This window comes from Ornithorhynchus anatinus, chromosome 4 (assembly GCF_004115215.2).
Source record: "Ornithorhynchus anatinus isolate Pmale09 chromosome 4, mOrnAna1.pri.v4, whole genome shotgun sequence".
Classification (NCBI taxonomy): domain Eukaryota; kingdom Metazoa; phylum Chordata; class Mammalia; order Monotremata; family Ornithorhynchidae; genus Ornithorhynchus; species Ornithorhynchus anatinus.
The window spans coordinates 5431151-5443583 of NC_041731.1; the positions used below are offsets into that span (position 1 = coordinate 5431151).

The 12433-nt window shown below is 39.7% G+C and overlaps 1 protein-coding gene across 9 annotated transcripts in view; it reads right to left on the reverse strand.

Moving 5' to 3' along the window:
- ASAP1 (ArfGAP with SH3 domain, ankyrin repeat and PH domain 1) overlaps positions 1–12433 on the reverse strand; it is a 200101-nt gene that overhangs the window by 33502 nt on the left and 154166 nt on the right. For all 9 annotated transcript variants that reach the window (XM_029062436.2, XM_029062440.2, XM_029062435.2 and 6 more), the window contains 3 exons: positions 7218–7305; positions 5331–5379; positions 893–1056 (listed from right to left, as the gene is read on the reverse strand). In XM_029062436.2, the coding sequence (XP_028918269.1) occupies positions 893–1056; positions 5331–5379; positions 7218–7305 (301 nt within the window). The remainder of the gene's footprint in view (positions 1–892; positions 1057–5330; positions 5380–7217; positions 7306–12433) is intronic.

Sequence of the window (12433 nt, forward strand, 5' to 3'; positions counted from 1 at the left end):
ATAATTCCCATGGAAAAAGAGGCCTCCAGTCTTATACCACCTCTGTGTTCCTGCAGAAACATTCACATCCTGTCTAATGAGGGAGAGAGAGCCTCCAGAAGTATTCCAAGGGAATGTCAGAAAAGAGAAGCTCTCTCAAGTAGTCAACCTATTAGTCCACTCCCGCTCATGTGACTCAGGTAACTTGGCAGCTGAAAACACTGAGTGCACCTTAATGCCCTCTAGACAGCTCACGAGATTGAAACTTTGGAAAGAAGTGCTTAGTACAGTGTACCACACACAGTAAGTGCTCAATAAATACAACTGAATGAATGAATGAACACTGTCTTCTGGGGAGCTTGTGACAGTTTCTCACCAGGACCTCTCTGGCTGTCCAAAATCTGCTCCCTCTCAATTTCATTGAGAGAATTTTACCATTTGAAAATATTTTGAATTGTTTAATTTCCATCTGCTTTTTCTTGTTAATCAGACTATATCCCAATTGTCCTACAGGTTTATCCTCCCCTATTTTGACTGTGAGTCCATTAAGGGACTGTCGTATTTGGTGTTCATGTTAGCTATCAAGTGCTTAGCATGGTGTTTTCAATGACTGAATAATAATAACACTGTCAAAGGATAAAACGCCCTCAAAGGGAACTGCGTTGGTAAAAAAAAAATGGGGACAAAATTTTCTATTCAACTAGAAAATGTCCTGAAATAGAATTAGTCAGTTCTTCCTGTGGCTAAAGGGACTATCTTCAAATGCCAGATCTGCTTCAGGCAACAAAGCATTAACTCTCCACCCCTCTACAAAAAGAGTTCAAAGAGTCACCTCTAGCTTTGGAAGAAAGTTTTTGAATATGAAATTAGTGGGTGGACAGCAAGGCTTGGGGATAGAACAGGAAAAGGATACCTGGAGAGCCACAGTCACAGCAGACTTCGTTGCCTGGGAATCGCTGAATGTCATCAATAATGGCTTTTGTCAGGTCTTCGAGACTGTTTTCACCTGTACTCTGCTCTCCCTGGAATGCCATGGTCAGTGCCTCTTCTTTGCTGTTGGTCAATACAGATATCCACCTGTGGCAAAATAGAAAGGGTCTTTTAATACCAAGCACATTTCTCCTGTTCAAAAGAGAGAAATCAACTAATTACAAATAGCAACTTTCAACAGAGTACTTAAAAAGCAACCTACTTAGAAACAGGACATGGAAGAGACTGACATGAAAGCACAAATTAAAAAAAGTGTGGGACACAAGAAGATGGGGGGAGAAGAAGGGGAAAAGGAAGGGAGGAAATGAAAGAGAAAGAGAGAGGAGTGTGTGCAAGTTTGGAGGTGTGTTTCTGTCTCAGAAGCGGAATGGCCTGTGAATTAGAGGACCTGATTTTAATCCCAGCTCCTCCACTTATCTGCAGTGACTTTGGGCAAGTCACTTCTCTGTGTCTCAGCTACCTCATCTGTAAAATGGGGATTAAGACTGAGTCTCACATGGGACATGGACTGTGTCCAACCTGATTAACCTGTATCTACTCCAGTGCTTAGTACAGTGCATGGCACATAGTAAGCACTTAAATACCATTAAAAAAACTATTGGGGAGGAGGCAACTGGCACCACCAAATGTGGAGAAGTGGAGTAGAGGTTTGAAAGGGAAATGAACCAAGGGAGCAAGGAAAAGGTTTGCTAAGAACTGAGGAGGCTCGGAAAAAGAGTGAGCATCTCAAAAATACATGGCTAAAATAGAGCTGTACAATGAATGCAAATTAAGAACATAAATTGTGTTTCAGTCTCTACACTTGCCTGGTTTCCTCTCAGTGAAAATCTTCTCAAAATTAGGAAAAGTGTATGGTTTCAGTTCGCAAACATATTTTTTTTATGATTTGACCCCTGTTTTGCTTTACCAATCAAGGCCCAGATGAGATTCTAAGGCAAAGAGTACTTTACAAAGATTTTTCAGTAGCAAGTCACGAGGCAAGAACAGACTCGGGAGAAAAAAACCCCACAAGAAATCACTTATGGATTCCCCGGGGATGTTTTCTGCTTTCAAGTATGCAAGATATCCTCTTTCAGAGATAAGGAGACTCGTGGATGCAGTCTCATCGTCAGCAGATTTATCTTCAAACTGAATGTCACCTCTACACTAAAATTATGTGGACCAGCAGGCAAATCTAATACACTAGGTGGCCCTCTTTCTCAGTTTGTGGAGACAAAAGTAATTTGAGAGTAAATTTTAAAAATCATTCATCGCCCCCCAATCATTAGAGCCACAATTACTCTGAAGCAGAAAGGTTAGAAATGAACACATTCCATACATTTTGGCTATCCTTATGTCTACCTAATTGTAACTAAGACATTATCTGATGAAACAATACAATGACATGATAATCTATTGGTTTGCATTCATATACTAAAGTGCTTGAGGTGATAATTTTTGCATTTCAAAGGGTGCCGTTTTCCCACTCTTACTGCTAGACTTTAAGTTCGTTGAGGGCAGGGATCTTGTGTACTAATTACTAATTAATCTGGTGTACTCTCCCAAGCGCTTAACATTATGCTCTGTACAACAGTTGGCACTCAATAAATACTATTTATTGGACTGGTGACAGTAAAATTCCCATGGCAAAAATAATCGAAAGCAACTTCTATGGTGCAGTTGCTACATGGAGTTCAGGCCAGGGGAGAATACACAGGAAGACAGAATCAGGATGGGGACGGTGGCAAATTAGCTAGAAACACCAGAGAAAATGGAAATGGGGCTGTGGGTAGATCAAAGGGCCAGCATCCCCCATTGTCCAAAAGTGGCTTCATTGTAATATCTAAAAACTGAGCAGTCTGAAGCCCTCTCCAACTTCTAGCCCCAACCCCAAGGCCCTTTAATCACAAGAAACTGAGTCTCACCAATATCAACACCCCCAGGACTTATTTCTCTGAGGGAACCTTGTGATCCTCTCCGAAGGAAAGGGAAGAGGAAAGGGGCAGAAAATTTCTGGAAGGCGACAAAGAGAAATCAAAACAACAGGAAGAAGTGGGGAAGACCCAGACTTTTTTTTTTTTTTTTAGAAAGCGAGGGATTTCTGATCAACAACAAAGCTGGGAAAACTGAGGGCTTCCTGAGTGACACACTGTCAATCAATTGTATTTATTGAGCACTTACTCTGTGCGGAGTACTGTACTAAGTGCTTGGGAGAGTATGATATAACAGAGTTAAGTCTTTGGGACAGTATCACAGAGGCAAAAGACACACACCCTGTCCACAAGGAGCTTACAGTCTAATGGAAGATAGATAACGTACACCAGAAAACAATTTTCCCAGAGGAAAAAAAGAAGGCAAAAGGATAGATTGAGCAAAGATGCAAATACCTGCTGGCAATTTAAAGAGAGGAGGCAAGGAAGAGATAGAGTGAAGAGGAAAGAGATGGAACAAGAGGGCTCTGAAGAGGAGAGGTCAGTGAAGAAAGGAAGCAGAGCGTGAGTCTCCAGTTGGTAGTTAATGGACCCAATGCCATAATGATTTCTCTTTAAAAATAAAACAAATCTGATTTCAGTGCACACATGCATATCTATTTACAATTTTCTTTATGAAATGACAGCAAATCTATGCCACACATATGTCTGCAAACCAGAAAATAACTGTTTTATGCTGTATAATTTGACCATGTATTGGTAAATTATGCTAGTTTACATTTTCTAAACAGATGAATGGAATTACCAAGAAATCAATTTAATACCACTAAATCTAACAGTCCCCAAGTCTTCCAAGGTGTAGGGAGGTTTTTTTAGAAATGACTAATGTTCAGACCTATGGCAAGCAAAGCACCTTATAAAATAAACTATTGAAATTTGCTTTTATTCTTGTAGAATACTGGGATATCACCTGATAAGTGACAGAGGGATCATGAGGTGTCTTGGAAAAATTAACCACGTACAGTTTTATTACAAGTGATATTGCATTTTTCTCACTTTTATGCAATAACCATACCTGAATCAATCATTTCACAGTTCCTGAATTGACTAATAAAGTTTCACAAACGTTCTGAAACACATTTTCAGTTTGGAAAATTGCTTGGCAAAAACAGAGCCATCCGAGAGATGTACGTGAAAATGTCACTGATGGTAAAATTTTCCTGAGTGGTCACGTTACCAAAAAGGCCAATGTGGAACCCTCTGTCTTAGCCTCATTATGTACACTCAAAGACTGACCCTGATCAGACTTGATAAATGGTGGGATGACTCACATCAGTACTGGGAGATAATAATAATAATTACTATTATTATGGTATTTGTTAAGCACTTACTATCTGCCAAGCACTGTTCTAAGCACATGGATATATACAAGGTAATCAGGTTGCCCCACATGGGGCTCACACTTTTAATCCCTGTTTTACAGATGAGGTAATTGAGGCACAGAGAAGTTAAGTGATTTACCCAAGGTCACACAGTAGACAAGTGGCAGAGCCGGGATTACAACCCTTGTCCTCTGACTACCAAGCCCATGCTCTTTCCACTAAGCCATGCTGCTTCTCTAAACTAAAAGTAGGCAGACTAAAGATGACATTGTGAAGGCATAGAAGAAATAAAGGTTTGGAATATAAACGTGTCAAATATGCCTGTTTGTGTAATTTCTTTGATGAAGTAGGAAAGAGACCAGGCAGCCTTTCAGAGATATGTAAAGTGGAAAACATATTATCAAAACCAATGGTAGCATATTACTGATTTCTCAGTGAATATATAATTCAGGTATTCCGAAGAAAACATATTCTGATATGCCACCTTGCCTTCACGAACTATATAATGCTAGTTAAGCAGAGAGATGTGGAAGGGAAGCCGCATGGACTGGTGGATAGGGAACGGACCTGGGAGTCAGAAGGATCTGGGTTCTAATCTTGCTTCCTCCACGTGTCTGCTGTGTGACCTTGGGTAAGTCATTTCACTTCCTCCCTGCCTCAGTTATCTCATCTGTAAAATGGGGATTTAGACTATGACATACGGCATGGACTGTGTCCAACCAGGTTAACTTGTATCTATTCCAGCACTTGGTACAGTGCCTGGCACATAATAAGCGCTTAACAAATACAATTTTTTTTTAAAAAGGAGAAAATAGCTGATTCTCTATCTGATCAAAAACCAAGGTGGAAACATGGCTGAAATGAGAGAACACTTCTGAAGGTGGCTTGAGATGCCAATGAAAGGGAATTGCCTTTAACCTCTGTGAGCCTCAGTTTCTCCACATGCAAAGGGATGATAGCACCATCTTACCACCTACTTCTTAGGATACACACAAACAGAATGGGCCAGGACTTGGACTTCAAAAGAAAAGCACTACATATAGATTCTATTTATTACAAATATACTTACGCTACATAATCCTGCTCGTCCTCTGCCTGAAAGTGGTAAGTTCTATTATCTGAAATACACATACAAAAAAGTCTAAATCTTGGAAGCAGATTGATCTGATTATTTGAGCTCAAGTGAATAAATATATTTAAAGACACCAAACTTCAGCACTAGTTCCAACGCTCATAGCGCAGTTGGACTCAAACACACTATTTTGACACTATTCATTTTGTGCTGGTTCAGTTGCAGGAGAGCTGTCACACGATTCACTGTAAGTGTACACAAAGATTAGCATTTGTGCTATTAGCACTATCGAAATGGATTTCTCGTGACAGGAACATTGCTGTCTTTGGGCTGCTAACATAATGCATTATTTTCCAAAGGTGTTGAGACAAATATGATCAAACTATACCATACGCTACACAACACAGCCCCACCCACTCTCCATGTTTACCATTAAGAGGTCAGTTTGGAAGTGTAGGCACTGCTGCCCATGAGACTGAAAGCTCTTTGAGGGCAGGCATCATGTCTCCAAATTCTATTTTACTCTTCTTAAGTACTCAGTACAGTGCTCCACACGGTGGACATTCAATAAATAGTTTGGATTGATTGCTGCCTCAAATCAGATACTAGTTTTTCCACTCTGCAGATGAATATTTTCCCCTCTTATGCAAATCCATACTCAGTGAGCCTATCCTGCAGTGTATTAGGGGGTCTTGGGGAGGAGATACATATTATAGCAGTCCCCTGTTCATTTTGGAGATCGATTTTCTTGATCTACAAAATAGCTAGAATTTCAGATGTAAATGGAATCAATAATCTCCAAACTTCTGTGGTCAATGTGTTGTTACCCTGGCTTTTAATGTGGGTTGGAGATTTCTATAATTAAGATCTACAAAGAAAATGGATTTGGGGATTTCCAGAGAGCAATAGTAATAGTTGTGCAGGTATTTATTGAACACCTTCTGGGTGCAAGGCACTGTACTAAGAGCTCGGTAAAGTACAACAGAAACATGAGATACTTTCTCTGTTCACAGTGACCTTACACCCTAACAGGGGATACAGACATAAAAAAAAACTGAGGCATGAAACCCTCTATTCTGCCTCAAATAAAAGGGAGAAGCATGGCTGAAAAGCACAGTGTAATAGTACAGGTGATCTGAGCCTTGTAGATGGGAAACTCTAACATAACTTAATTGAAGATATTAAATTCTTCCTTAGCATCAGCCATCAATGAATCTCACCTGTAAAATAACAGCAATCTCAGCAGAAAGACTAGATCTTTCATTGGCACCACACATACACACACAAATACACACCTTTTTCTTATCTCTAACCTACGAAGAGGACAATTAAATAATGAAATGGTCAATGGGGGCAGTGACGGAGGCCCTTTCTCTAGAGCTTTCTAAAAATGAGATATACACTCATTTTGGGGGGCTAGGGTATCTATGTCCTGCCTGAAGACAGAGCGATGGACCAGATGATTTCTCAAAGACTCACCAGCTCTAGAATTCCAGGATATTTTCCATTTGTTGAAAATTCTTTAAAGACTAATAGAATAACTTTTCGCTCAAGTCTAGGGAGATGAGTTTCAAGCATCTTAAACATATTACAGTTAGCTATTGCTCATCCGAATTGTAGTCTCCTGCAGTGCTCTAATTCTGCTTTCTGATACTGGACTCTTGGCCTATTCACATTTGAGGGAAGAACTGAATGCCAACTGTGAATACAGGATCTTGATGCTCTTACTGGAATTTCACATATTAGAACACATACGGGAATGAGTGCATAAGGGCTTGGAAACACTAACCATAAGGCATCTTGTCTGAAAATGCTGCACAGCTCCTAAGGGAAACTGTACAGTGACACTAGCACAATTACCCATTGAAAGAAAAATATACATACGTGATATCAGGTCAAAAGATTTCTTATCTTCCGCATTTGGTTTCACCTGGCACGTTAAGAGGTTGAGTTTGGCCGGTGGTCGGTTGGACTACAGAGGGGAAATATATATTTTAGTCAGAGTAATATTTGTTTGCTAGTGTTTTCTTCATTTACCCTTTCTTTGGATTTTGATTCCTTCTGCTTTCTTACGAACAGCACATAGAACAGTACCCACACCATACTTAGAATCACGTTAAGTATCAAGAGGTGCTCAATTTTTCAAAAAATGGATGGCATTTGCTAAGTGCTTACAGTGCTTGCTAAGCACCGGGTTAGATACAATATCAGACAGACGGTCCTTGTCGCTTGTAGGGTTCACAATCCAGGAGGTAGGGACAGCAGGTATGCTATCATGTTTTGCAGATGGGGACTTCAATTCCAGGAAGCTGCACTCAATTACAGTTCCTCCCAAAGATCACCCTCATGCTCAAAAGAAAAGGTTGGCATCCTGAATCTCAATACTAACAGTCAACTTCATGGTCCTGATCTTATCAGGAAGTGGCTTTCATTTTATGGTGGGTCGAGAAGTCCACCACTCTAGCTAGACTGGCTTCAGAATCTCCCGCTTTCCAAATAACAATTGAACAACTAAGACTTGAAAGATGAATCAGATCTATAGCAGGGTCCAAGATCAATGATATCTGGCTCTCTTTATCTTTGGATATCCACAGCAAAAGAACAGCTTGCTCCCTTCTCACCTGGAGGATGGAGCCCATTGTGGGTGATGACCAGAGGCTCAGCTATCAAATAAACTGCTATTTCTTACCCAACTAAAGGTTGTTGCACTCATATAGGTCATCTTAGTAGGATACATGGAAACATATTCTAACTCAGTGGGTTGGAAACAGAGTCTTGAACTCTTGGATATTAAAATGAAATGTCTCAAGGATGGAATTGTACTTTATCTTCTTCCAGGCATTAAATACTTTATTATCTTTAGTTTGGCACCTGACACCCATTTTTCTACATATGAGGGTTTTAAAAATGCAAGGAATAAACTGGTTGAGAAAGTTCAGAAAATAAAATTCATAAAACATGCTAATTTTAGAATTCTGTGAATGAATTGAATTATGAATATTTCCCCAATTTTATTAAACCGATAGCCTGAAAACATTTCGGTTCAGGATGTCCTTTTTACCATTTGTATATGTATATGCATATATATTACTTGAACTACACAAGACATTTCATTTACTGTAAAGGTTAAGATATCATGACCTCTTTAAATAGAAAGCATACATTTTTCTCTAAAATTTTCAAGTCATACACAACTAAAGATATTTTTTAAACAGTAAAGATTCTCCACCTCTCAAGAAAAAGTTCTATTCAGAAGGCCAAGTCAGAGACCTTTTTCAGCTGAGAAAAAAGGGTTAAAGGTCATTCTTGGGTTCTGAACATTTTCTGATTAATTGGAATATTTTAAGAAAACTTAACATCAGAGGTTGTTTAGTTTCTCCCGTTGCTCCTTGAGAATTATGCTGTCACCTAAGATAGAAAACCCACTCTCATCTATGATCAGTCATCAGAATATATGTGAAAATATATCTAGAAACAGAATGAGTCATGACTGATTCATGTTGCACAGTATTTTGAAAGAAAACAAATACCACATTTGTGCCTTTCGAGTCTGTTCGCCTAAGAGTAGATTCTAGAAGTGGAATAGTGTTAAGACGGCAAAACTTCATGGTTAGAAAAAAGCATCTTGCAGTGGAATTGTGTGTTCTAAAACAGTAAGGCCTTTTCTCTAAGTTTTATCTCACTTTCCAAGCAGGGCACATTACCCTCTGATAATAAGGATCACGTGGCTACCGACACCTAGATACACGGGCAAGGAGAAACGTGAAAGAAACCATAAATCTGGGCTGTCTTTGGGTCTTGGATCCAATTTTTACAGATGCTTTATTCCTATTTCATCATTTGAAAATTGGAGGAAAATGTCCCAGTAAATCATAGTAAAGGGCAAGGACAAGTATAAGGAGCCTGAAAATGGCTTCTTCAATCACAATGTTCTTGGGTTTTTACAGTGCTTATTGTTGCCTTTATGTTACATTTTTGTATCTTTATGATTCAATCTTTCCTTGTCTGCCTGCCACCAACCTCCCATCTGCTTTTTATATGAGGAGATCCTTTAATGATAATACTACTACTAATAATAATGATAATAATAACTGTGGTGTTTGTTAAGCATTTACTCTGTGCCAAGGACTGAACTGGATGCCGGGGTAGATACAAGATCATCAGGTCCCACATGGTGCTCACAGTCTAAATAGGAGGGGCAACAGGTATTGAATCCCCATTTTAAGATGAGGGAACTGAGGCACAGAGAAGTTAAGTGATTTGCCCAAGGTCACCTAGCAGGTACATGGCAAAGCCAGGATTAGAACATAGGACCCCTGACTCCCGGGCCTGATCTCTTTCCTCTAGGCCACGCTGCTTCTCTGAAGCAGCTTTGGGACTTGGAGCTCACTCCTATTCATCCTTTATTATATTTATTCCTCAGCACTCAGTGCAGCACTTTGCACCCAGAAAGTGCTCAATAGACAGCATTAAATGAATGAATGAAGTGTTGTTTCCATACGAAGATGAATGCAATCTTGGTTTCCGTTTAATGAGTGTACTCCTGCTCTAGTACCTCCTGGTAGTAGATACTTTGTATACTTCCAACATTTCAGTTCATTTCCCAGTTCACAGATGATTGGCTCAAATGATTTCTTCAAAAAATATTCAAAAAATAAAGACCAACATTTCCTATGGAAAAGGTAGAAATAGGCTGCCAGGCAAACAGAATCAGAACATCTTGTTTCTGGCAGATGGTGAACTCTGAAGTTCACTACAATCTTCCTATATTCTCTTATGCTCCCCTGCATCATCCCATGGCAAAGAAACATTTGAGACACTGGGTGATGATGATGAGTGACATAATGTCCACTTAAAGGGAAAGGAAGTGATGGGTATCATGAGAAGTTATGGTGAGGACATGATCTTGCCCACTTGCCCAGGCAACCAACTGTCCTAGGTGACAACCACCATCCGCTGGTGAAAGGGCAGATGCTTGGCCCAGAGGCAGGTGATTGACTTGAATAAGTTCTAAGGTCCTTTCAGCAAAGGAATCATCTAATTTTACAGAGAAAAACAAAAATCATTTTGGTGGTCCGGCTAGCAAAATCAAAACAAGCTGAGGACTCTTAACCAAGACAGAAAGAGTAAGGAAAATGAGAAAATCAGTTATCCCCTAAGCAGTTATCCACACGGACTGTTTTAGGAAGATACCACATCAAGTTTAGGCTTGAAAAGTCCAGGGCGGGAAAAGGAAGACGTTGGTTACTGGCCAAGGGCCTACCATACTGTAACAAATGTTCTGTTTGTGTTAACAAACATTGGGATAATAATAACAACACTTGTTTAGGGCTCACTACGTGCCAAAAAACTGCACTTAGAGCTGGGGTAAACACAAAATAATCAGGTCATATACAGTGCCTGTCCCACATGCGACTCACAGTCTAGAGAGGTGGGAGAATGGATACTGAATCCCCATTTTACAGCTGAGGAAACTGAAGCCCAGAGAAGTGAAGTTCCTTGCTCAAGGTCACATATCAGACAAGTGGAAGAGCCGGGACTAGAATTTAAGTCCATGCTCTATCCACTTCACCATGCTGCTTCTCTAGCTCTGAATGAAACAATCTGAAAATATTAATTCTTAAATATTCTTTTAAGGATTGGAACATAGCTCTGCAGTAATTCTACTTTGAATTCCTGGAAAAAGTAGTTATCTTTTTCATGGGCACATATAACAGTATTTGCAGCATCAAAGTTATATTTCTTATAGTCACTTTCAGACTGTAAACCTGACGACATAAATAAGATTTAACATTATCTCTAGAACTCCAGACTGCATTTCAAACCTGATTTATGGAAGTCATATCTGACAATGTAAAATTGAAGAAGGTCTGCATTAAGTTCCATGTTGTAAATGTAGGAGGGGGAAAATGGGAGATGAGGTGTACAGAAAAGGGTACAGTATGAAATTGAAGGGAGGTAAATGGAAAATAGGAGGATTATCATTCTTCCATTCTTCCATAAAAGACCATTCCTGAATGTTTTTATCACTTCTTTGGGCTCTGCTCAGTTTGGAAGCAAACGAACCAAGACAACCTGACTACCTGAAGCTAAATTCAACTGTATTTTGGTCTGCTGTGTCTGAACACGGTTATGAATTCCTTGTGAATGGAGGCCGTATGTCCTTTCCCACATCCAGTTCAAGATACTCTGAAGGGGTGTGGGGTGGGAAAAGGGGAGGAAGGGGGCAGGTAATCAAGGGGTGAACCTGAACCCAGTCATCCCAGAGATTCTCCAGGATGCTGGGCCAGTTTTCTAGGGTCAATATAGGCCCTTGATCCTGCCTCCTTATTAGATTGCAAGCTTTCTGAGAGCAAGAAATATGCACATTCTACTGTTGGACTCTCTCAAGAGCTCATTACAGTGCTTAGCACTCAACAGGCACCCAATAAACACCCCTGACTGATGGGCTCATTGCTCCAGAACAGGCCACAGTGGCAGTTTGTCAGGTAATAGTCGAATCCACCTCAAAGCTGAATTTACATCCAGGTAAGTCCTGAAAGGGGCCAGGTCTCTGGCCTAAATTTGAACTCAACCTAAGGGTTATGGATAAATCAAATATAAATGTGGCTCCAGCATTGCTATTCACTCTCTTCCAAATTGCTGAATATTAATTTACTGGTGATCATACTCTTTGTCAGTTGGCATGATTATCTGCTGAATATCAAATGAAAAATCACTGCTTCCTACCCGAATATCATTCATAAGTAATTTTCCATTTGATATTCCTGTGTGGGAGGTAAAGAAAATGGTATCTTTCAATGGACATGGAAAAGTAAGAACTTTGGTATACACCGCAGATCAGGTCATCCTCAAAATGGATTAAAATAAATAACTTCATGCAATTGATTTGATATTTTTTCACTAAGGAGAAATAAGAAAATCTGACTTCATAATTTAAATTTTGATCAATCAATCAATAAAACATTTGACGCTTATTGTAGACAAAGCTCTGTATTAAGCACTAGAGTGAGTAAAACAGTAAGTACATGGTCCAAGCCTCAAGGAGTGACAAGCCAGTCTCTCTACTTTGGTAGATGACATTAGCATCTTGAAAAGAT